This window comes from Syzygium oleosum, unplaced genomic scaffold (genome assembly GCF_021117445.2).
Source record: "Syzygium oleosum isolate NSW1041296 unplaced genomic scaffold, Sole_v2.1 Sole_v2.01, whole genome shotgun sequence".
Lineage (NCBI taxonomy): Eukaryota > Viridiplantae > Streptophyta > Magnoliopsida > Myrtales > Myrtaceae > Syzygium > Syzygium oleosum.
The window spans coordinates 3256346-3282933 of NW_026607485.1; the positions used below are offsets into that span (position 1 = coordinate 3256346).

A 26588-nucleotide genomic window follows, 5' to 3' on the forward strand; every position below is an offset into this window, starting at 1 on the left:
GAGCCCACGACCCTAGTGCCAATGCTTGTATCTCCAACGCCCAGGCTTTGGGACCCCCTAGTGCTTGTGCTTAAGTCCATGGCACCCGTGCTCAGGTCCATTGAAATTGAGCTCAGGAACCCAAGGCCCGCATCCAAGTCCATCTAGGTCAAGCCTAAACCTAACCTCGATGGACATCGGCAACTCAAAGCACGAGCACCGAGTTCTCAAGCCTAAGCACTAGGGTCTCGCACTCAGCCTTTATGAACCCGAGCCCAGCTTCGATGGACTTGGGTTCAGGTGCTAGTCATCTGGGCGTGGGCATCGAGTTCTTGGGCCTGGCCTTTGTGGACTTGAGCCGGACATGAGCACCGGGTTCTCGAGCCCGACTTTTGTGGACCTGGGATTGGTGCCCATGCTTGTGCCTGAGATCCAGTACTTGAGGTTCCTGACGCCTGGGTTAGGGTCCATCGAGGTCGGACCAGGGACCCTAGTGCTCGTATCCGGTTCCCCGGTTATCTGTGCACAAGTTACCAGCACCCAAATAGTGTATAACTATTTATGAAAATCATATATTCTTTACTAAACGACAAAAAATATTTTCCAATTCATTTTTAGATTTTAGCCAAACAATGGATAATATTGTCATTTTCCTCAAAAATGACTTCCTTAAAAACATTTTCCAGAAAATGTCACATTTTCTGATAAACAAACGGAGTCTAAGGACTAATTTATTAGTTTATGAAAATGACACAAATGGTCATTGAACTATGACCCAATATGCAATGTGGTTTCTAAACTTTTAATTTATTCATTGTGGTCTCTGAACTTTAGCCCAATGTGCAATTTCATCCTTGAACTTTTAATTTGTTCGATGTGATTCTTGAATTTTTGGTACATATTCAAACTAGTCCTTGAACTATATGAAAATATTTAATGTTGTCCCTAAACTTAAATTAATGGAATGATAACATTGGTTATTTTCATATATTCTAGGGACTAGTTTGAACATTTACAAAAAATTCATGGACCGCATTAAACAAATTGAAAGTTCAGGGACCACATTGCACATTGAGCTAAAGTTCAAGAGCCACATTAAACAATTAAAAGTTCGGGGACCACATTACACATTGGACTAAAGTTCAATCATTGCTTAATTTATTGACTAAGATGGGTTTATAGAAATATGAGTATTCAAATATATTTGTAGTCTTTGATGTGGCACTTGTTTATAGCGAAATCTTTCTATCACTCTCCTTATAGACGTAGGCAATGAGGGATGAAAATTCTTAGTGAAGTTTCCGTTTTCACCATCCCACCACTTAAGCACATACAAAATCTATCGGAGTTGATCATCACTTTAGTCTTGCCCTTTAAGCGCAAGCTTTCGACCATCTTGCACCAATCTTGCTTCCTCGTTGTTTAAGAAGTTAAAACTAGATCATTAATTCTTTCGATAGAGGTTTTCCAAAGAATAAAATGCTAGAGATAAAAAACATTAAGGCTACGTTTAGTGATTGGGATAAAATTCCGGATAGGATAGATTTTATCATATCCCGTGTTTGGTGCCTGCCCATGACAGGATAAAGTCGGATATATTAGGGATATAGCCTGGATAAAATTATCCAATGGGGGAGGTGGGATAAAGGTGAATAAGATTTATAATATCCATAATATAAAAGTTATTTTTCTCGAATAACGAACTTGTTAAATTAATAATATTGAAATAATATTTGAATATAAATCATATTTAAATATTAATATAAAAAATTCAATATAACAATAAATTCGTTTTTATTTATATATTCAAATTTCTTTCTATCTTATGATATAAATTTTATATATTTATATATATAAATACATTTAGTATTTATATTTATTACATATTTTAGGTATATTTGTATAGTTTACTATTTAATAAAATTATATTAGAGAATGATGGAAGGGGAAAAAAGAAATAAAAAGAAAATAATTAAAAAAGAAAGGGAAAAATAAAAAAAATAAGCAAATAAAAATGAAGTAGGTAAGAGTATCGCGACAAATTTTACCATCTCTATTTGTGCAATTTTCAGGTTTATTTATACTGATATGACGTTTATCGCAAATAATGAACATGGTAATATATGAAAATATCCGGTTTTATTACTGTGATTCACCAAACAGTAGATAAAATATAGTAAATCCATTGGATTTCATATCCTATCCTATCCAATCATATCTTAGCTAAAAATCCAAACGGCCAAACGCAACCTAATTGGATATTTGTTTGAGTATTTGTACGTGTTCATTGTGTGACTTTATAAATCAATTTTGTACTCCGGTGTGGAATAAAAAGGCTATTGAGGTTCATATTCACCCAAAAGTTGCTTCCTTGTATTCCTGTAGTCACTTCGTTCTTTTCTTATAAAAAACTCATTCATAGCACGTGAACTTAAAAATGTAGATAATCGCAAATCGGTATTAGCATAATCATCACTGTTTTGAACGCTATCCACCCCTTTCCTTTCCTATTTTTCTCACCTCTCCATCTATTTACCCTCTCTTTGATTTTTCGAATCACATTCTCGGTGAAAGACAAATATAGTCTAATCCGTTTTGGACATTTCACATGTCCAAACAACACTTGCAATTTCTGCGTGCACCAACCTTAGTAATTAAGGTAATAGCGTCATAGTTTTTTTTTTTGGGTCGAAGTACAGCATCGTAGTTTTCGAGTTAAGTTTTGTGCGGATATAGGTTGTAAACCATTTAAATTTGATTTGCGAAGGACAAATTCAATGGTCAAAACAAGTTAATATTTAGAATTACTTGGAACAGAAATCCACTTATAAATGTTTACCAATGAACTTGCTTCAACCGAAAGACTTGAACAAGATGAGAAAACTCACGAATCGACCTAAATAACTTGTAAATAGAACTTTGAGCTTTTCACCAAACTCTTGTTCCAGTATAGGAGGCCTATGGTTCCCCTGAAGTAACCTACTCATATTATTGTTGCTGCTTTGTTTTCCCTCCAAGGCAGCGAAGCAAAAATATTAAGGGTTAATACCACGAAAAACCCTAAATTGGTACACTTGTGATAATTTTACTCCAAACTAATTTTTTGACTACCAAAACCCAAAACTGGTACATTTGTGACAAATTTACTCTCATTTTATTTTCGTTAAATTTTATTGTCAAATTGCTTTGTTAAATGACACGCGACAGTTAATTGATGTATTAGTTTTATGTTTTACCCTCTATTTGTCACAGGTGTACCAGTTTGTGATTTTTTGCGGTATTAATTCAATTTAACGGAAACTAATGGATGATAAATTTATCATAAATGTACCAATTTGAGGTTTTTAGTGGTAAAAAAATTAGTTTAAGATAAATTTGTCACAGATGTATTAGTTTAGGGTTTTTCGTGATATTAACCCAAATATTAATCCCACATAATGTATATTCCCTTTCAACACGCCACTCATCTACACAAAATCGGAGTGTCAATTCTCATCCATATAACCAACCCACGGTCAGGATAACCATTTTCCACGACATTGGTTGACATGTCGATTTCAATAAAGACTTGGAAAAGTAAGTCATACCTGAACCCCGATTGAGTGCGCTATTCACTCAATTTCCCCCGCGGTGCATGCTAAACTGATTGATAAGGCTATCATCGATGAGAACACCCATTCATCGGAAAATGTCGTCCAGCTGTAATAGGAATTGCCCTCGATAGAGGCTTCGAGAGTGATCTTCCAATCTATAAGTATAGTCATCAATTTTGTTAATAATATGTAGGCCTCAACCATCTCCCACCTGCCAAAACCCAACCATCCCCTATGTTGCAAAATCAAGCGATTGAACAGTAAAATTGACAAAATAAGAAAAATTAATTAGACACCAAATTTACATGGTTCGATCGCAGTGACCTATGTCAACAGGGAGAGCAGCACGAATTCCACTATAAATGAAGAGATACAATGGAGATTACAACCACGCTCGAGTTAGTCAAATACTCTAAGTATTTTTCAAGCCTTAATTACACCCAATAACTCAAACAGTATTTAGCCCCGATAATTTATCACGAAATAATCTCTCAATTTTACGAAGGAATTATACACAAATTCTTACCATAAAAATTTAATTGCTACAAATACTTGAAGTCTTGATATAATTTCACGAATAAAATCACGAACCCAATGTCAAGCACCCAGCACCAACGGAACGTCAGTTGCACTCCCACGGCACTCGCTGAAAACGGCGCTAAAAGATCTTCACAGCCACGGCATGACTTGCTTTATACATGTGGAAGCAAGATCCACAAATTATAAACCGTTGAATTATTAATATCACCGCCATAGAAGAAGTCCTGTCAGTACAATCCAATTCAGGTTGGCCGAATAATTCCAATTCAAGTCCACGTTGCACTTTCTTGTTTTGCTGTTTCCTTTGCAGACTTCAATGCGGAAATCAATTTCCGTATATTTCAAACGTAAGTCCAAGTTGGACTTTCGTCTAATTACGACTCCTCAGCAAGAAAGGAACATTGGGCTCCCCTTTTTATATTTATTTTATTTCACTATTCGGACTCCAACGAGAGAATAGCAAAATTGATCTGTTCGTATATTTCCTTTTACTCGATTTCATATGTCCGCAAAATATCCAACTCGAAATATTCAGATTTTCGCTTCGAACTCAAACTCGAGATATATTTTAACACCTTTAATCATGGTTACTTTCTTTTTGTTGTCCACCCAGTCTCCTTTAGCTATCGATTTCAATAAAGACTTGGAAAAGTAACTCAAGCTTGATCCACGATTGAGGCTTTTATGCTTCTGTGCTGTTCACTCAGTTTCCGCCGCAGTGCACGCTAAACTGATTGATGAGGCTATCATGAATGAGAATACCCATTCACCGGAAAACGCCATCCAGCTATAACAAGAATTGTCCTCGATAGAGGCTTCAGGAGTGATCTTCCAATCTATAAGTATAGTCATCAATCTTGTTAACAATATGTAGACCTGAACCATCTCCCACCTCCCAAAACCCAACCATCCCCCCCAAATCATGGTTACTTCCTTTTTGCTGTCCACCCAGCCTCCTTTAGCTGTCTTCTTCTTCTTCATCTTCTTGCTCTTCTTCATCGACACCACTTCATTTCACGGGGCAGGCATTTCTGCTTCCTCCACTCCTTTTTCCACTACCAACGCGACCGAGAATAAGGATGAAGCACAGGCTCTCCTGAATTGGAAATCTACTCTTGACAACCATAGCCAGTCTCTCCTCTCTTCATGGCACAGCGACAATCCTTGCGGCTTTACCGGTGTCGTTTGCGACGACTTTGGAGCCATCGCCCATCTAAATCTTTCCTATTTCGGTTTGAGAGGAACTCTAGACGGCCTCAACTTCTCCCGCTTAACAAGTGTGGTTAGCTTTGAACTTGCCAACAACTCGATCTATGGCTCCATTCTCTCAAGTATCGGTAACCTTTCCAAACTCAACTCTCTTAACCTTTGCTTCAATGAACTATCCGGGGACATTCCTCCAAATTTAGGTATGCTAGAGAGTCTTCATTATTTGTATCTATGTGCAAACAACTTGAGTGGACACATCCCTTGGGAGATTGGATGGTTGGGTTCTCTTTTGGAACTCGGCTTTTCCAAAAACAAGTTCACCGGGCCCATTCCTCCTTCTCTTGGAAAATTAGGTAATTTAACAAAATTAAGTGTTTCATGCAATAACATTTCCGGTTCCATTCCTAGAGAGATAAGTGACTTGAGGAATTTGGAATTTCTTTACATATGGGTCCCGATTTCTGAAGGTATGGGTCTCGAAAGTCTATTTCGGTAGAGGCGAAGCGAAGATAAACTTGTCAAGTTTCTGATGGAACGAGGAATTGAGCCGCTGAGATTGTTGTCTGATAGGTCAAATTTAATAAGAGAGGTGAACCTCCTAATTTATGAAGGTATGGGTCCCGAAAGTCCATTTCGGAAGAGGTGAAGCCAAGATAAACTTGTCAAGTTTCCGATGGAACGAGGAATTGAGCCGCTGATATTGTTGTCTGATAGGTCAAGTTCAATAAGAGAAGTGAGCCTCCCGATTTCAGATGGTATGGGTCCCGAAAGTCTATTCTGCCATATGTAAAGAAATTCCAAATTCCTCAAGTCACTTATCTCTCTAGGAATGGAACCGGAAATGTTATTGCATGAAACACTTAATTTGGTTAAATTGCCTAATTTTCCAAGAGAAGGAGGAATGGGCCCGGCGAACTTGTTTTTGGAAAAACCGAGTTCCAAAAGAGAACCCAACCATCCAATCTCCCAAGGGATGTGTCCACTCAAGTTGTTTGCACATAGATACAAATAATGAAGACTCTCTAGCAAGCAGAATAGACTTTCGGGACCCATACCATCTGAAATCGGGAGGCTCACTTCTCTTATTGAACTTGACCTATCAGACAACGATATCAGCAGCTCAATTCCTCGTTCCATCGGAAACTTGACAAGTTTATCTTGGCTTCACCTCTTCCGAAATGGACTTTCGGGACCCATACCTTCAGAAATTAGGAGGCTCACCTCTCTTATTAAATTTGACCTATCAGACAACAATCTCAACGACTCAATTCCTCGTTCCATCAGAAACTTGACAAGTTTATCTTCACTTCGCCTCTACCGAAATAGACTTTCGGGACCCATACCTTCAGAAATCGGGAGGCTCACTTCTCTTATTGAACTTGACCTATCAGACAACTATTTCATCGGCTCAATTCCTCATTCCATCGAAAACTTGATGAGTTTATCTGTTCTTCAGCTCTTCCTAAATGGACTTTTGGGACCCATACCTTCAGAAATCGGGAGGCTCACTTCTCTTATTAAACTTGACCTATCAATCAACAATTTCATCGGCTCAATTCCTCATTCCATTGGAAACTTGAGGAGTTTATCTCTTCTTTACCTTTTCCGAAATGGACTTTCGGGATCCGTACCTTCGAAAATCGGAAGGCTCACTTCTCTTATTAAACTTGACCTATCAATCAACAATTCACCGGCTCAATTCCTCATTCCATTGGAAACTTGAGGAGTTTATCTCTTCTTCTTTTTTTTTGGGTAAGGTAAGAGGATTTTATACTTTTCAATTCACAAGATACAGCAGAAAAGCCGAACACAAAAACCTCGTACCTAAAGCAACACAGGAGCTGCGATAGGTGCAAAGGTGTAGCGGCTGACTAAAGCTAGCGGGTGCTACAAGCAGCAGGGGCCCGAGTGTTAAGAAGAACGAGCTGAACCTCTATCAAGCGGACTGAAGAGCCACAAATGAACAACAACTACAGAACATTAAGAAAAATAGATGTCGGGATGTCCCAGCTGGCTTGGATTCGTCTATTGCGCGGAGAATCTGCAACAGGCTTGAGAGAAAGAGCCTTATCTTGAATAGCTTTGACAAGATGGTTCCGCATCGCAGGCAGGAAAATGGTCCCATTTCTAAATAGGAAGTTGTTACGCTCTATCCAAATGAGGTGGCATAGAGCTCCAAGTGCAAACCGAGCAAGGCGGTGATGGAAGCTGTTGCCGGCAATGGATGTGGACGCCGAGCGGAGAAGATGTTGCCAAGACCCGTTGTGCCAGGGGAGATTAAATTTGGCAGCCCAAAATGACGCCAAAGAGCCCGTATAAGTGCAACCAAAGAACAGGTGATCAACGGAGTCTGGCCTACCTTGGCAATAAGCACAAAGTCCTTCAGAGATTCTGTGATAGGAAAGGAGGACCTGGGTCGGAAGCCTGTTGAGGGTCATCAGCCATAGCAAAAAGCTATGTCTCGGGGCAAAACTGCAGTCCCAAATGAATGAATCCCAGTAAACATGGTGTCCCTTTTTCCGAGTTAATTCCCAGGCCGAGGAAAGAGAGAACACTCCGGAAGGATGACCTTGCCAAATAAGTTGGTCCGGCGACTCCGTCACCAGCTGGGGGGTATGTTCAGTCCAGGAATTGAAGGATTGAATCACGTTAGACAGGTGCCATTCGGAGGACAGGAAATCCCTAACCGAGGCCGTTCTTGCAATGCCAGAGCAGAATATGTCTCTATTAGAGAACAATTTATAGAGTGGGCCTTTATCATGCCAGAAGTCAAACCAGAAAGAAGTGGAAGATCCATTGCCAATTCTCCATTTGAACTGCTGCTGAAATTCAAAACGGAGATCTAAGATTTTCTTCCAGGCCCAAGAGCACACCGTAGGTTTAGGGGCGACCCAAAAGTTCTTCGTTTTGAGAAAATTGGAATGGATCCATTTGCACCATAAAGATTCCTTGTCCGTGAAAAGGACCCGGATGTGCTTAAGCATAGCTGCACGGTTACAGTCGATAAGTCTACGAATACCAAGTCCACCTTCGGACCTAGGTAGGCAAACATCATTCCAAGAAACTTTGGCACCCCCCACCCCCAAGCCTGGACCCTTCCATAGGAACTGTCTAAGGATCAATTCGATTCTTGCAAGGACAGAACGTGGAAGACAGAAAATAGAGGCCCAGTAGACTTGAACAGAATGGAGAACATATTTTATAAGTTGAAGACGTCCCGCAAACGAAAGGAATCTCTAAGTCCAAGAGCGAGCTCTAGCCGTGATAGCATTGACTAACGAGTTATAGTCATTCTTACCCAATCTGGAGGCAGAAATAGGGACTCCAAGGTAACGGAAAGGAAGCGTACCTTCGATGAAGCCAAATGAGTGTAAAATACGGTTCCTAAGAGAAGGACAGCCACCCGAGAAGAATATCTCACTTTTGTTGACATTTGGCTTAAGTCCCGACCACCGGGACAAAAGATCCAGGCCACTCTTAAGAAGGGCAGTTGAAGTGTCGTTTGCCTCCGAAAATAACAGAACATCATCAGCAAAAAATAAATGGGTGAGAGATGTGGACTTACACCGCCAGAAAAACTTGAAACCCGGGAGACGAGATTGGGTTACCAGAATTCCGGTGAAGACTTCCATGACCAAAGTAAAGAGGGAAGGAGACATCGGGTCCCCTTGACGTAATCCTCTACCGCTAGGAAAGAAACCGTGGAGAGCTCCATTAATTGCAACTGAGAATTTCGGGGTCGTCACACAGCATAATAAGCTCGATAGTCATACAGGGGAACCCAAAGGCTTGCAAGGTCCGTTGGAGGAAAATCCAGTCAACGGTGTCATATGCATTTTGAAAATCAACTTTAATGGCGCATTTTGGCAGGTGCGGGTCATGATGAAATCCCGCAAAGAGTTCTTGTGCAAGAAGAATGTTGTCCCCAATTCGCCGCTTCTTGACAAAAGCGTTCTGAGTGGGACTGATAATGGCAGGCAACACTGCAGCAATTCTATTGGCCAATATCTTGGTAATACATTTGTAAACCGTGTTACAACAGGCAATCGGTCGAAATTCATTCATGGATGAGGCGTTGGGGACCTTGGGCACCAAGGTGAGAATGGTAGCATTGGTCTCGTTGAGCAAGGAGCCGGATTGGAAGAAGTCCTTGATAGCTAAAGTAACTGAAGGTCCAACAATATCCCAAGATGATAAAAAGAAGTCCACACTGAAGCCATCAGGTCCGGGGGCTTTACCTTTCGGAAGAGAGAAAAAAGCATCTCGGATTTCAAGGTCAGTCACCTGGCGGGACAGAAGTTGGGTATGATTCTCGTTGAGGGGGCGTTGGATCACCACTTGAATGTCCCGACTTGCTGGCCGAGGGGCAGACGTGTCGGAGGCAAGCAGGTTCTCATAGTATGTGACAATATGGTCACGGACTAGAGTCAGGTTAGAAAGGATAGATCCAACGCCATCGGAAGTCGAGATTATTCGATTGCGGAGTTGCCTTCGATTGACAGAATGATGGAAATACTTAGTATTGCGATCCCCTTCCTTCAGCCATCTGATTCTAAATTTCTACTTGAAGAACAATTCCTCCTGAATACGGAGTTCAGAGAAGACTCGGAGATGGTCCTTCTCCTAGTTAGCCAATGACTGGTTAAAAGGGTCACTAGCAAAGGCATCTTGGGTAGAAGTTAGTTCTGCTCTCGCCTGGGCAGTGCGGGTAGAGATGTCAGAGAAAGATTCCCTATTGAGAAGTTTGAGGCGACCTTTGAGGAGCTTCAACTTACGACATAAAATGAACATGGGAGTGCCAGAAACACAAGAGTCCCAAGTTTCCGCCATCATACTCAAAAAGGAGGGATACCGCATCCAGCAGTTAAAGAATTTGAAAGGCTTTCTGAGGACCGGGGGAGAATCAATTCTTATAACCATCGGAGAGTGATCAGAAACTCCTGGGGCTAAAAAGGTAGCCTCCGAGAAAGAAAAAGCTCTGGTCCAGTGTTCATTAATGAGCACCCTATCTATCTTCCTTTGTTTTCGCCGAGTACCTGAGGAAGTAGACCACGTGAATCTGTGGCCAACATATCGAAGGTCATCAAGACCAGCTTGATCTAGGCAATTAGTGAGCTCGTCGAATGCAAGAATCCAAGAGTTGGAGCTGCCAATTCTGGCTGAATGGTCTCTGATGGCATTAAAATCTCCAGCAATCACCCAAGGCACTTCAGCAAATTGCGGGCTCAACCGGATGAGATCTGCCCAAAGAGTCCAACGAGTGATAAAAGTATGTCCGCCATAAATCACCGAAAGGTGACAAGTCTTGCAAGAAGCCAAAAGACTTACACGGCCATGGATAGCCTGCTCGGATACAAATAGAACTACAAAATCAACATCCTGGGGGTTCCAGCCTACCCATATTCTGCCTCGGGGAGAGTGGCTATAGTTAGAGGACCATAACCATCCCGGCAATAAACCAGCAGAAATATTGTCAAAAAGAGTCGGGCTGACCTTAGTCTCCATAATACCAATGCACGAGAGGTTGTTAGATCTAACAAAAGATCTAATCTCAGCCTGCTTGAGGGAGTGCATAAGTCCTCTAATATTCCATATGCCAAAAAACATCAAAAAAGGAGTTGAACACTTTACCTTCTTTTCAAACCCCCCCTCCCCTCTTTCTGGGTTTCGGGGGAGGCTTCTTAGCCGGTCCAGAGGTGTTAACTGGAGAAGATAGGGGCTGCACTGGAGCAGGAAGGGGAGGGTCTGGGCTCTTGGCAGGAGACACTTGGCAGATCTCAAGGACGGGTCTCGACCTCAAGGACGGAGGAGCAGGAGAGGGGGAATCACCATCACTGCTAATGCCACTGGTTTTGCCATTTTGAGAGTCATCCAAGTCGGACATATCCTCAGACGAAGTAGGAGAAGCCAATACAGGGACAGGGGGGGTCTGTCTGGACGAAGAGGCTAACGAAGGATTAAGGGTAGGAGGAGGCGGCTCTAGGACTGGGGAGTTTGCTAGAGCAGGACCTGAAGAATGAGACACTACACGTTTCCGGGTCACCTTCTCCCAAGTTCCTTCACCTGAGAGGAGTTCATCAGGGTTTGCACCTACTGGAGGGGAATGCTGCAACGCCAAAGCCGTAGCAACAGCAAGAGGGGAGCATTTGTGGCCAAAAGTACCGCAGAACAGGCAAGAAACAGGACGTCACTCATATTCAACCTTAATGGGCCAGAGTTCTTCATTCAACAGAACATCCACTGAATCAGGCAGTGTTTGGGTGGCCTTAACTTCAATACAAACTCTGGCAAACGAGATCATTCTCATCCGCTCTGTTTGAACGTCAACATAGAGGGGCTTACCGATCGCACTGGCTACCGCGCTGATGCCTGTAGCAGACCACAGAGCATACGGAATGTTCCGTAGTTTAACCCAAACCAAGAGCGACTCGTGTTTGATCCTTCAAAAGCTTCAATTCTGGATACCACTATTGTAGAAACATTGGTACTCTAAGAATGGTAATAGGGCCGCCATCCAGAATCTTCCTTCGGAAGGAATCATCGGGTATGTGGAAAAGAAGAACCCATCAACATTGGCAAGGACATCCACCACCTGTGTCCCCCAGATATTCTTGACTGCATTTTCAGTCATCTTGAAGGGGAGTTTTTTACCTACGAAGTATCCTACTAGACATTCCTTCCAAATCGGGTTTGAATCCCTTAAGATCTCATACGAGATTCTCACCACCGGTTTACCATCCACAATGATGGAGGGATATAGGAGAGATTGTAACCCTTCTCCGCTGATTTGGCCACTGAAGCCCAGGAACGCTGGTTATGCTAAGGAACCGGGACCTGGCCTGGTGATTTCGAAGGGGCAACCCCTTTGCTACGGCTGCGACCTTTTGCCTGGGCTTTTTCCTTCTGGGGATGCCCTACCCCAATAGTACCAAAACGAGGCAATATGGACGGTTGCCTTTGACGACTGCGACCACTGCTCCGAAGGCGAGGAGGTCGCACAGCTGGGGCAGTAGAGGAAATACCCACTCCAGCTTCATCAGAAGGAGTAGTCGGTAACACAGAGAGATTCGAGGGAGGATGGATAGCCTCGACCACCATTCCCATCTGGACTGTCTCAAGAGTGCCATCTTTGGCCATAGAAGGGGCTTTAGCAGCATAAAGATGCTTAGCCGTTCCCTACTTTGGCTTAGCATTCAATCCAGTGGCCTTCATCAGAGGCTCCATTCCTGTGGGATTTCTAGACATGAATTCCCTTATATGAGTTTAGCCATTCCAAGAGAGCTCCGCTCAGCATAGGAGCTGAAGAATAGCAAATCAGAGGGATCCCAAAACTGTTTACCCAATTGACAGGGGCCACTTCATGAGAATACCGCCGGTCAAGAGACAACGCAGCTACTGGCCAAGCCCAGCACCAAAATTCAACCAGAAACGTCGGTCTGAAAGACCAGAATCAAACAAAGACCAGGCGGGTGAACAGGAACTGTATAACAGCAACGAACCCCAGAAATCCCAGGTCTGCTTACCCAAATAACAGAGGCCTCCTCATGAGAATTCCTTCGGTCAAGAGGCAAAGTAGCAACTGGTGAAGCCCAGCACCAAGGATCAGCAAGATTCGCCGGTCTGAACTACCAAAATCGAAGGCAAAAATCCAGGCGGGTGAACAGGAACTAAGAACAACGAAGGAGCCGATTCCCAGATCTGCTTACCCAATTAACAGGAGTACCACAAGAGAGATCCTCCGGTCCAGTGATAGAACAGCTACTAGCGAAGCCCAGCACCAAGAAATAGCAAAAACCGTCGGTCAGAGAGACCAGAATCGATGAAGAGCCAGGCGGATGAACAGAGCCACCCGCGTCTGAATCAGGAAGAAGACAGATCTGTCCACCAGCAACCCAGAATACTCTGATTAAGGATCACCACGGTGGATAGAAAGGGAATAGACCGGCGAGCCCAACTTCCAAATTCCAGAAAAAAAACCAATGGCCAGAACGACCATAATCGAAGAGAGTCAGCCGGATGAACAGGAGCTCAATCGCCTAAGTTTATCTCTTCTTTACCTCTTTCAAAATGGACTTTCAGGATTGATACCTTCGGAAATCGGGAGGCTCACTTCTCTTACATATTTATTTATTTGGGATAATAATTTGACCGGTCCAATCCTTGCATCAGTTGGAAGCCTCGCCAATCTAACTGGACTGAACCTTGGCGACAATAAATTATTTGGTTCCTTGCCTTCTGAATTCAGTAAGTTAACACAGTTGACTATTTTGCAACTATATAATAATGAACTAGAAGGGGAACTGCTAGAAGATGTTTGTCTTGGGAGATCACTGCAATATTTCGCCGTTTCCAATAATCATTTCACGGGTCCCATTCCCACGAGCCTAAAGAACTGTAGCACATTATACAGATTGAGGCTTGAAAGAAACCAACTTACTAGAAACATAGTAGATGCTTTTGGAATATATCCGCATCTAAATTTCATAAACTTGAGCCACAATCATTTGAGAGGCGAACTTTCGTGGAAATGGGAGCATTGTCGTAATTTGATGAGCTTAAGAATATCAAACAACGACCTCTCTGGTGAGATACCCTCAATATTTGTAAGAATGGCTCAATTACATATACTAGACCTTTCTTCAAATAATTTAAGCGGAGAGATACCGAGGGAAATGGGAAGCCTGTCGATGTTGTTAGAACTCGACTTAAGCAGCAACGCGATCATGGGAGATGTCCCGCCTGAGATTGGACTTTTATCCCATCTGGCACATCTAAACCTAGCATCAAACAATTTGAGTGGATTGATACCAGTGCAGCTAGGCTCATGCAAAAGCTTGTTGAGCTTGAACTTGAGTAGAAACAAATTTCGGAGAAGCATTCCTCTTGAGATAGGCAACATACAATTCCTCGAGGTTCTTGATTTGAGTTATAATATTTTGTCTAAAAATATACCGGGAGAGCTTGCAATTCCGAGAAACTTGCAAGTTCTAAATATCTCTCATAATAGCCTGTCTGGTTTCATCCCACGTACTTTTGGTGATATGTTGGCCTTGACTTCTATTGATGTATCCTACAATGCCCTGGAAGGTCCTCTCCCTAATGTCAAGGCCTTCAATGAGGCTCCATTTGAGGCGATTCAGCATAACAAAGGGCTTTGTGGAAATGTCATTGGTTTATCGAAATGCAATTCTACTAGGAACAAGAAACGTAAATGGCACGTTAGAGATAGAATCACAGTTATCCACGTTCTCTTGTTCTTAGGGTTTCTCCTTCTCTCTTGCACCTTGATTGTTCTAGTAATCGTCAATCATCGTCAAAGAAGGATTATGAAGAGAGAGAACAATGAGCGGGCAAATGATTTGGATTTCATAAATATTTTGAGTTATGATGGCAAAGTTTTCTATGATCGAATCATTAAGGCCACGGAAGGATTCGACTCTAAGTACTATGTGTGTGAAGGAGCATATGGAATTGTTTATAAAGCCGAGATATCAAAAGTTCAAACATTTGCTATCAAGCAAACCTCGTCATCACAAGAAGATAGTGAGATCGTTGATTTGATACCATTCGAAAGGGAAATTCAAGCCTAAACAAATATACGTCACCGAAACATCGTGAAATTTTATGGCTTCTGCTCTCATGCCCAACGTTGTTTTTTGGTGTATGAGTACATGGAAAGAGGAAGCTTGAGGGCAGTTTTGAACGATGATGAAAGAGCAAGAGGATTTCAATGGGACAATAAGGTAAATGTGGTCCGAGGAGTTGCGGATGCATTGTCCTATCTGCATCACGAATGTTCACCTCCGCTGTTACATCGAGACTTGACCAGTAACAACATTCTATTAGATCTCGATTATGAGGCTCACCTTTCCGATTTTGGCACTGCAAGACTATTAAGGCTAGATTCATCAAATTGGACTGCTATTGCTGGCACCATCGGGTATATTGCTCCAGGTACTTTGAAATTTTTTGTTCAATTTCGATGGCACTCGGTGTCATACTTCTATAATTGAACTTTTACTAGTTTAGTGCAGTTCATTTTTAATCGTCTTATGGAAATTTGTTATACTTTTTAAGAGCTTTCAAATTCGGTATTGATGAAAAAGCTTTTCGATTTTCCTCATAAGTAAGAATTTGCAAATGAGGAAAACATCACAATCAATCCATTTCAAGGATATTATGTTCATATTACCTAGAAGATGCTCGTGCTTTAAGCGCGAACAAAATTTTTTGAACTTTGCTAGAGCATAAACTCCTATACTCAAATTAGTGTTGTAAGTGTAGATTAAGTAGAAATCTGCACTTGTAATCGTCACACGTCACATCATGGGAAGTAATGTTGTCGACTTGAATACAACTTATGATCATGAATAAAAAAGCAGTATATTCTCCACTTGCAGAGTTAGCTTATTCTACAGTTCCTATCGAAAAGTGCGATGTGTATAGCTTTGGAGTTGTTGCATTAGAGACAATCATGGGAAAGCATCCAGGAGATCATGTCTCTCGGGAATGTTCATTGTTCGCCCAAACTGAGTCGCTGATGTTGAAAGATGTGCTTGATCAACGTCTCTCGTCTTCTAAAATTGGCCTTCGAGATGCGCAAGACGTGGTCTTGATCGCCAAGCTAGTGTTCGAGTGCTTGCAAGCCGATCCAAGGCTTCGACCGACCATGAGACAAGTCTCACGTGAGCTTTGCTTTCAAGTACCCTTGGATATGCCACTTTCTGCAGTCAGCTTAGAGCAACTACGCGATCTTAATGTCAAAAAATCGGGAGCAATTCAGGAGATGGTAAGATTTAAAGTTTTCATGTGCTATTATGTTTGGTTTTCAATTATGATGACGATTGACTTTTGAATATCTTCTTAGTTCTCGCCAAACTCAACCATGTGATTTATGATTTTCACTGCAGAGCTAGCTTCTGTATGAACATCATAGGAATAGTGTGATGTTTATAGTTTGAAGTCGGTGCCAGAAATAATTATGAGAAGACTTCTGCGAAGATCCCATTTTACAATTATTTCCATCCTTTTACAGAGTGATCAGGAGGTGAATTTGCAAAATGCGCTGGATCAACAAATCTTGCCTTCTTTGATATGAGACGTAAAGAACATGTAGTTTCTATTGATATAAGAGATGATAGTACTAGCACTATGTGAACTTTCATCGAAGTGCAGTTTCATTTGAACTTTCAATTGACTGAGAACTAACTGTTTATAGTGATGTAGCTAGCAAGGATCACCTAGAGGGGGGTGAATAGGTGATCTAAAACAATTGGTATCAGAGCAGGTTGCTCGTTTATTGAAGTGTTTTACTTCTGAGCTAACGATCTATATGGCTAGCATGAGTGCTCTAGGTCTTATTGAAGGACAAAGCAATTCCAGGCCACCATATTTCGATGGCAAAGAATATAGCATCTGGAAAAACAAGATGAAGGCATTCATCAAATCAATTAATCACATGCAATGGGATATTGTCATCAGAGGAATCAATCCAAAACATTCCGTATCTGCTTCAAACGAGAAGCAAGAAGAAAGCAAATCAGCAGATCCTTCATTATCTCAAACTGAGATAACAAAAAGAGAAGCTTTAGATTCAAAAGCAATTTATTCATTTTATTGTGCTTTATCACCTGTTGAGTATAAGAAAATTGCTTCTTGTGAATCAGCAAAGGACATCTGGGACACCCTCTACACCACATATGAAGGAACAGATAGAGCGAAGGAAACACAGATCAATCTGTTGCTTGGACAATATGAATCGTTCAGAATGAAGACAGGAGAATCAGTTGCTGATATGTATGACAGATTTGCTGACATAGTAAACGGTCTTGCATATCAAGGACAACCAGTCTCAGATGCGATGAAAGTCAACAAACTTTTGAGAGAACTGTCAAAGCAGTGGGACAACATCAAAACCTCACTTCGAGAGACTCAAAGGATCATGCCAATATCAATGAATGAACTGATTGGAACTCTTCAGTCATATGAAGTAGAACGTATACACGAAGAAGATCCAGAAGGTAAGAAGTTAATTGCCTTAAAATCTAACATTGATTCTGATGAAACAGATTTTGAAGGAGATGAAGAAGACGACGATGAGGAGATGAAGTTGCTGATCAAAAGATTTCAACACCTTGTGAGAAAGAGAAGAAACCCCAAAGAGAAGAAGCCAACAAAGAAATCTGGAGAAAGAAAATATCTTAAGAATAGAGACGACAATGAAGAGTCTGAATCCAGCGATGATGAAATCCTTGAGCAGGGAAATCTATGCTTAATGGCGGACATTGAATCCGAAGAAGATGAGGTGATTTGTTCAGATCCTATTCTCGATGATGATGATCTTTTTGAAGAGTTAAGCACGGAACATGAGAATGCGTTGAAGAAGATCTCCAAGTTGAAAAAGGAAGTCTCTAAATTGAAGCAACAAAATATTACGAATGAGAAAAGGATCATTGAGCTTGAAAAGGAGAATTCCTCTGTCAAGGAAGAAAAGGATATTTTGCAAAAAGAAGTTGATTCCTATAAGGAAGAAATTCCGAAGATTTGCAAAAATTTTTCTCTTGGCTCAAAGACATTAGAGCATGTTCTATTCATTCAAGTCCCCTATTACAACAAATCCGGCCTCGGTTTCAAAAATGAAAGTAAGATCAAGAATGACTTTCCGAAGGTCAAGGAGAGATTAAAGCACAGGCCTTTAATCCAGCATTATAGAAATCATTTTGGGAATAAGGAAAGAGAATTTGGTAAGTAAAGGTATATTTTTCAAATTCTAAATTTGCTTTGGATACGTACTTTAAATATCTATGAATTCTCTTTGGACTTAACATTTTATCTTCATGCTCTGCTTTATTTTGACTTGAAATGGCGTGTTTTACATCGTTGGTTGTGTTAGAAATGTCCTAATAAAAGTCAAGTTTATTTTGATGGATTTTTTAGATGAAATTTTATAAAAGAGATTGTTTGATATCTTATTAGAAATGAATTTTTTTTATGGACTCATTATGTGTTCTCCGATATTGTCATGCCTTACAAAGAAAGAATTTATTTTTGCGAGATATTGTTTTATTATGCATATTTCCCTTAAATACTCTACTGAGATGAGATGGGAAAGTATCCTTGGGCTTCTATGAAAGTTTCCTATTTTGCGTCTAACAAAAAGAAAGGATCCAAATACAAGGATACTAGAAAGGAAATGAGTTTATTGCAGACAATTATACAAAGGAAGCATGAATGCAAGCCTATGCAAGTCATGATGCAATCAACGAAGGATCTCAAGTGATGAATTATTTTCTAAAAAGGAAAGGTATATTCTGCACATGCATATTGGGATATGAATCAGTAATTTCTATTGCCATGTGTGTCAGATATTGCATAAATTTAATACATCAAAATATCTACATTCCTTTTGCGAAATTCGTTAATGTCATATTATCTTTATGCATCTAAGATTCATGCTTAAGGAAAATTCATACAATCTTGAAAGATATTATTGCATATTTTGGATACACTTGGTATATTCTTGGAAGCACTATTATAATTGGCATGTTTGATCCGCAAATCGGAGGAAGGTATGTACGTGACATTCTCTATATTTTGCAAAGATTATTATCTCTCTTACAAGTATTTGCAGGATGTAAAAGAATCTTTCCTTGTGAAGTTTGGAAAGCTTGATCCCACAATCGGGGAGATTCTGCAACATTTCCGAAGGATCGAAAATTTCTCCTTTATGCAAAATTCTGACAAATTATTGGAGGCATGTCAAAACACGATGAGCAAATGCTTACTGCGTCGTACGAAAGGATAAGTTGCTTCAGGTTTAAATATTTGATATTATTTTAATTGCTAAAGAAAAGGCATTACATATTATGTGAGATATTATATCTTTAACCACAAATTTGTGCAAAAAGTTTGTTGAGTTTATGCAGTTTGAATCCGAGACGAGCTTGATGGAAGAAAACAAATTTCTTTCTCGAATTTCAAAATGCAAACAAATGTGGTGGATGTTGCTGCTACAAAGAAAATAGAGGAACAACAATTTGTTCAAAGTGCACAAGCTGCAATGAAAGTTATTTGCAAAAGCTGTCTTGATAACAGGGGGAGAAAAACAAAAAATGGAAAAATGCAAAAGAAAGGGGGAGAATCATCTCAAAATGGTATCAAATTGAGGGGGAGCGTAAATCAAGTATGAAAGTCAATTTAATTTCTGCCCACTCTTGATTACTATGAAAGAAAAGGTAATGTATGTTAGAACTTGCTAAGTTCTACACAATCTGGGTTAGTATCTCTTACTTTTTGTCATTAACGAATCTCTTATTTATATTATCGTTTTTTCATGACAAAAAGATTGTGAAATTTATTATGTGCATACGTGTTCGTTGATATATATGATATTTGATTCTTCAGAACATGAGCTATATTTAATATATGTTATGTTCGCGAAAGATGATATTTTTGAAGGTTGTGTTTCATGCCAAATATATTTTGAAGATAGTATGTGAAGATGAGTTAAATTTATATTCTCTACGTGATACCCTTTCCATTACTATCACTTTTTGTTTATGATAAAAAGGGGGAGAGAATGTAAATATGCATATGTGCTTAGTGGTTAATTCTACTTAATTGATGCATAATATTGAGTTGTGATTATACTTCCATATATTGTCATAATCATTAAGGAATTTTATGCATATATCTTTTTGTGATGATGACAAAAAGGGGGAGAAATATGCAGATATGATTTGGTTTGATATGCAGATTATTGGATTCAAAGAAAAGGAGACAGACTGTGATTTAGATTTTTTTTACGGTTCATATTTTGTCATACTCCTTGTCTTATTCAAAAACTGAGTATAAAAAATCCCATATCAAATTACTCTGATCATATATGATATCTTGAATATCTGCTACATTATATGCTTGATCATATTTTTCAAAATTATCTCAAAATCTATATATCTGCATGGAAGTTTTGTCACCATCAAAAAGGGGGAGATTGTTAAGGAAAATTCCCAATAGATTTTGAAGTTGACAAAACTGTCCATGAGTGTTTTGTAAGTCTGATAAATGCTTTGAAGTATTTTGATTCAGGAAGTTGTTTTTGGAAGAAAAGCATATGTCAATCTTGATCTAGTTCGTGTTCAAATTGTGAAAGAACTTCAAGTAAAAGAGATTCAGACTCAGAACGAGAAGTTCAGACTCAGAACGAGAAAGTTCAGACTCAGAACGAGAAAGTTCAGACGCAGGCGCTGAAATTATTCAGACGCAAACGCTAAAATTATTCAGACGCAGAATTCAGAACGAAAAATAATAGCTAGTGATCTGGTATGGATTTCACGGAAGGAAAGTTTTGATTGTCTCAATCTAAGGCTATAATTGATTGACAATCAAACATTACGACAAGTATACATTACAACGGATAAAGCTCTACTTATGGAAACCAAGATTCTGATTGTATGGGCGACCAGAATCAGCGGGATTCAGATTTTATCAACCAACGGCTACTCAATCCATTTTATACAAATCTGTCCAAAGGTGAATATTGGAAGATGATCCTCTGAAGACTGTCCAACGGCTAGTTTGGAAGTGGAGGAGTATAAAAGGAGATCAACGATGAGCAGAAGGTAGAGAACGAAATCAAGAATCAACAAGTCCAAAGTCTGAGCATACTCCGATTCAATCTCTTGTCTTTCGTGAGCTTAAACATGTAATCATTTGAGAGGTGTAGACAGTGTTATAAGTGTGTGCTTAGGTGTGAGATAGTGTGATCTATCGGCTTGGTATAAGCAGCACCCTCGGGGAGAAGTGCTTGGGTTTAAGCGGCACAACTTGCTGTAACTTCTCATTGATTTGATTAGTGGAATCCAGCCAGTAGGCTGTAAGCGTGGGAGAGTGGACGTAGGCTTGCTATAAGCCGAACCACTATAAACTTGTGTGCAGATTCTCTATCCATTATCTCTTACCTTACATTCTGCACATCAAGAGCACAGTCTATATAATCTGTCTTGAATCTGAATTTTATTCAGACTCTTCTGCGATTTATTTTGTTTCCGCATAAATTATTGAAACTTGTTTTAGATCACCTATTCACCCCCCTCTAGGTAATCCTTGCTAGCTACATCATATAGAACTATTATTTGCGCAACCCCATGTCAGGTAGATTTTGCTGCAATCGCTCTGCGCTGCGCCACTCCACTCGAGATCTCGCCGGGGTTTCCTGACCCACGGCGTGTCACCTAGGGGTAGCCACAGTGGCCACAAGCGACACAATCGACAAAGGTTGCAATGTTTCAATTTTTTGTTGTTTTCCTTTGTCGAAATTTGTATGCCTTTCATATTTATTTTCTTTTATTTTTATAAAAGCAGTTATTTTCCTTTTCTTCATTTTGAAATATACTTAACGCGTTTTAAATTTATTAGAAAATTTTTCCAATAATAAGAGAGGATAAGTGCACTAAAGTCTTAAAAACCTGTTACGAAAGTAGAATTGAGTCATAAAACTTTCAAAAAGTGAAATTAAATCGTAAAATTAATTGGTGCAATCAAGTCATTCCGCAAACTCCGTCCAACTTGACTAACAAAAAATGCTAACATGACTTTGTTTACTATTTTCTCTCTCCTACGCAGCGATGAAATAGCTAAAATATAACGTTAAAACGACGTCGTTTTGGTTCAAATCTGATTTTAAATATAAATTTTATTTAAATTATATAAAAAAATAAGCAAACTCATTGCAGTCCTCGCCCCCGCCCGCCACTGGCGGCCCTTGGCCAGACCCGGGCATAAATTCAAGTGCTCCGTAGTCATGATTGCCTAAAAAAATTTCCAGTGCGATAATATTTGGCATATGGTCGAAGCATATTATGAGAATATCATTTTGTTACGTTTAAAAAAGGTTTGTTTGGGGAATATAGATAGAGACAAAAGGAAGAGTAGTGGAGGAAAAAAAAAAGAGCACACGGTCATTAAGTAAGTTGATCGGAAATGCATTCTTAGGTATAAGACGGCATCATTGACTTACTTAAGTTGAATATATATATACACGCACACATATACATATAATATATATGACTGATAACTTAGAGTTTAGCCTTGGAGGGCTAATTACATGTGAGGGAGGGTTCGCATTCCCACGACGCCTTTTCCATACAACAACTCTTTCATGTTTAGTTCTAAATTTATTCATCATTTAATTTCTCAAACACTTTAAATTTTAAAAAGAAGAGTAATTATTCATATATAAGGTCACTTCGTAATCTTTACAGTATTTCGATATTTAAATATGCTTCTTTTCTTTATGGTAAGTAATATATTTGTTTGATATTAAGCGAAGCCAAGCATACAAATTACTTTTATACAATAAACTTAAGAAAACATACTTAAAGAGAATCACGAAAAACTACGTGAAATGTATAAATTTGTTATAACTTCAAACAAAGTTTTTTTTTTTTGGTAGAAAACTCAATTAAAAGGAAAAGAAAGTGAATATTCCAAAATGAAGATAAAACTAACTATGAATATTAACAGTAGAAAGTGTAACTTGCAATTATATGATAAAAATAATCAAATTGTTATTCTGAATAAAAAACAAATCGAAAGAAAAGATTGGATGAACAGTGAATACATGAAAAATAGTGAAAGGGGGCGCTTGAGCGAGCGACACATATCCACCCAAGACCCTCATTGCATCTATTTTTATAGATGACACTAGCTTTAGGTTTGCAACATCATTGGTCAAGCTATATTGACATAGAAATTTGTTTATTAAAATTTCATGAAAACACGTCAAGTCATATCAATTTCAAAGTAATTATGTCATGTCTTATCAGTTTTCTTGATAAATTCATATTATACTCTCATGATGGCCAAACATCCTCTTTCTGCTTCATCTATATGGCTGTTTATACGTACTTTCATTTGGGCTAGAAACTTCTTCCTTCTATAATTCACGATATTGATTGAGATGGCCAGTATATGTTATCTTGTACATAGTTTGTTTCCCCTCGTAACGTGAGATGATTTAAATTTACATGTAAACTATATATAAAAAGGTAGAAAAAATGTGATATAAAGATGTCCCAACTCTCTACTTTTATTCTTTTTAGCCTTTTTTGTGACTTTATGAAGTTTCGACTCATAAAATTGTACTTCCTCTAGGTACTTTATTATACTATTCTGAATATTCAATTAGGCAGCAAGAAGTCACTTTTGCCAGGTTAATGACTATAAATGTCTCATATTCATATATTATATATTTGAAGCATATTAAAAGATACATAAAATAGGTGATCACATCATATCTGTGAGTTTGTTTATGTGTGGTACTTTGATTATAAATCTTATTTGATTTACTTTTTGTTTTGCTCAATGTTATGCCATATGGGCCTTCCTATAAATATATTTAAATTATATTAATCAGTTGACGAGATAGTTATACGAGAGTTCTTTATATTGAACAAGTACAACTAACTTAACATCCAAGTTTAATCAGTTAACTTTTCATACAATATTGCAATATAATCTTTTCACATACTATTGAAACTGTCCTATTTTTATGGCTATCCCGCACGATTAGACATATGTTTATGTGATGCGCAGATTGTTGTGGAATATATAAATGAAGAATTAATGTACACATTTTATTTATTGATACATAGTATTTAGAGGAAGTAATATGTACATGACTATTTGAGTCATATTTCATAGTATTTAGAGAAAATAAGTAATGAGATTTACTAGCATAATAGTTTTTGGACCACTGTGAGAGTAACTCTTACAGCACATTGTGAGTCACAAATTCTTGAAGGAGTTGACCCCACAACAATTTATAATTATTTATTAATTTTTTTTAGTCATGAACATGCTGTTAATCTCATAGTAATTTTCAACCAAAAAACAAATCTCATAGTAAATTAAGGATTGTCATTTGATCATTTCTCGTAAATAATCCGCAAAATTTCTTTAAAATTCTTTCTGGCAAAAGTTCAAAGGGGAAAAACCCTCCTTTGATTTGCTTCATAATAACATGGAAAGAAGCTTAGAAAATATTTGTCTTTATACTCGCTACTATTATGTGAAAAACACATGGCGTAGCTTTGTTATGAGACCCATATTCGCGTTTTAGTTTGTTTAATTTGTCGTTCCAAAACTGCATCTCCTATTTAATTAAAACCTGGAATATGGATAAAGAGAGAATTATCAAAAATACTCTTGAAATGATATGACTTATTTTCCAAAACTTTGAAGGTAAATAAAATTCTAGATGAAGAACAAATTCATTAGAAGTTTTCTGCTCTATTCATGGACAAAACCAGTGTGGTAAGTCACAGCCCTGAGAATTCAGATTTCAAGTCATGGCTGACAGATTGAAGAGTGGCTCTTAAATTTCAGAAGCAACTCAGTTAACTCACCGTTGCTTGTTATGGTATCAACTCTCCTTTGGTATACCTGGAAATACAGGAATGACTTCATCTTCAGACGCCAAGCCCCAGACCTAGGGAACCTAATAGAATCTGTCCTTGCCAAGCTCAGAAATTTCAGGAAATGGAACTCAAGAACGATGGACTCATGTTCAGAAAACAGAAGCTCACCTCATATCTGGATTCTAACAGAAGCAAAGGAGCTTTGAGAAGTTAGCATGGATGGATCCTTTGAAGCAGGATGGATCGAATTCGCCATCCCTATGCATCTGTCAGCAACTCCTCAGGGAGCCTCATCGATGGCTTCGCGCAATTTGCTCCCGGTTTCATCCGCCACACAAACAGAAACCCTCGCCCCTCGTTGAAAACCCATAACACTTTGCTTCCAGAAACTTAGCCCTCGAGTCAGATAGTTCGATTTTGATAAGTGCTTCAAAGTACACAGATCATACTCCATGGGAAGAGCGGGTGCTTATCACTGGACGACTCATCTAGCCCGCTATTGTAGATAGGACAATAGAGTTGTGGACCGGATTCCTTAAGCCCCAAGGGAAAAAAAGCCCTTTCACAAAATTAGTTAGCATATCCTCTCAAACCCTTTGGGATTTACTTTATTCTAAAGCCTCTTTTGGAGCTCTGATATTTCAACTTAGATAAATGAATAAAATTCTTCTTTGACCTGAAAAAAAGAAAGAAAGAACTGCTTCCCTCACCAAACCAAAACTCCCGATTTTTGACGGCGTGCGAATCCGATGACCAATTCGAGAAAACCGGCCCTCCAAACTCTCTGTCACAGCTTGCGAGCAAGTACACTCGCCGCAATTTCTCGACCTGCTCGGTTAGTTTCATGATCGACGCTCCGAATGCCTTCGAAGTATTGTCGCGCGCTCTTTCTATGGACACCTAGAGCACCCAATTCGGTTCCTTATGGAGAGAGAACGAACGCTTCAAAGTCGGCATCGAGCCTAGCCCGAAGCTGGAAATCTCTACACCAGGCGCATACCGTTCACGTGCGGCGCGTGGGTTCCACGCGCAGCCACTTCCAGGGGGCGCGTGTATATCACCCCGACGTCCAATTGAGACACCGTTTTCACAGTTGAACTCAGCGCAATGACTTCCACCTCTCCTGTATTCTTCGTAATTTCTAAAGATAGTATTTTCGATAATTTCTGGAAATTAAGAAAAATTACTAAAAAAGGAAAGTATTTTGTTAGACCAGAGGGTCATTGATATTATTAAATATTAAAAAGAAAATGGGATTTTCAGCTTTATTTAAAACAAGAGAGAAATAATATATTTTCTGTTTTGTGAAAGTTAAGTATGATTTTGAGTCAAGAAAGATAAGTACGATTAAGTCTCAGCTTGCATTTACTGACCTTAGTTTTGAGGTAGCAGAGGGGCATTTTCGTAATTTTCGCGGTGACGGGCTTGTTCGCCAAAAAGACTTGATTGCACTACTTTGATATATTATGCTTAGGAGCCGAGGAAAATCCATGACTAATTTGAATAAAGTGATTTAGCAGAAATTCGAAGCGACTTTTACGGTTTATATTAACCGTGCACGACTTGTTCAAGTAAATTAAATATACATTTTAGGGTTAATACCACGAAAAACCCCAAACTGGTACACTTGTGATAAATTTATCCAAAACTAATCTTTTGACCACCAAAAACCCCAAACTAATACACCTGTGACAATTTTACCCCAAACTAATTTTTTGAATACAAAAAACCCCAAACTGGTAAATCTGTGACAAATTTATCCTCCGTTAATTTCCGTTAAATTGGATTAATACCTCAAAAAATCATAAATTGGTACACCTGTGACAAACGGATGATAAAACTCAAAACT

General features: G+C 39.2%; 3 protein-coding genes across 3 annotated transcripts; all 3 read left to right on the top strand.

The window, feature by feature from the left end:
* The first annotated feature begins 4931 nt into the window (after window positions 1-4931).
* On the top strand, window positions 4932-5817 carry LOC130140611 (probable leucine-rich repeat receptor-like protein kinase At1g35710). Its single transcript, XM_056320381.1, has 2 exons — window positions 4932-5674; window positions 5789-5817. The coding sequence occupies exons 1-2, from the start codon at window positions 5035-5037 to the stop codon at window positions 5815-5817; spliced, it is 669 nt and encodes a 222-aa protein (XP_056176356.1). The 5' UTR covers window positions 4932-5034.
* Window positions 5818-13870: 8053 nt separating this feature from the next.
* On the top strand, window positions 13871-14911 carry LOC130140525 (MDIS1-interacting receptor like kinase 2-like). The gene has a single exon (XM_056320109.1). The coding sequence runs from the start codon at window positions 13871-13873 to the stop codon at window positions 14909-14911; it is 1041 nt and encodes a 346-aa protein (XP_056176084.1).
* Window positions 14912-14982: 71 nt separating this feature from the next.
* On the top strand, window positions 14983-16523 carry LOC115690057 (MDIS1-interacting receptor like kinase 2-like). Its single transcript, XM_056320110.1, has 2 exons — window positions 14983-15275; window positions 15722-16523. The coding sequence occupies exons 1-2, from the start codon at window positions 14993-14995 to the stop codon at window positions 16174-16176; spliced, it is 738 nt and encodes a 245-aa protein (XP_056176085.1). The 5' UTR covers window positions 14983-14992; the 3' UTR covers window positions 16177-16523.
* Window positions 16524-26588: the final 10065 nt, after the last annotated feature.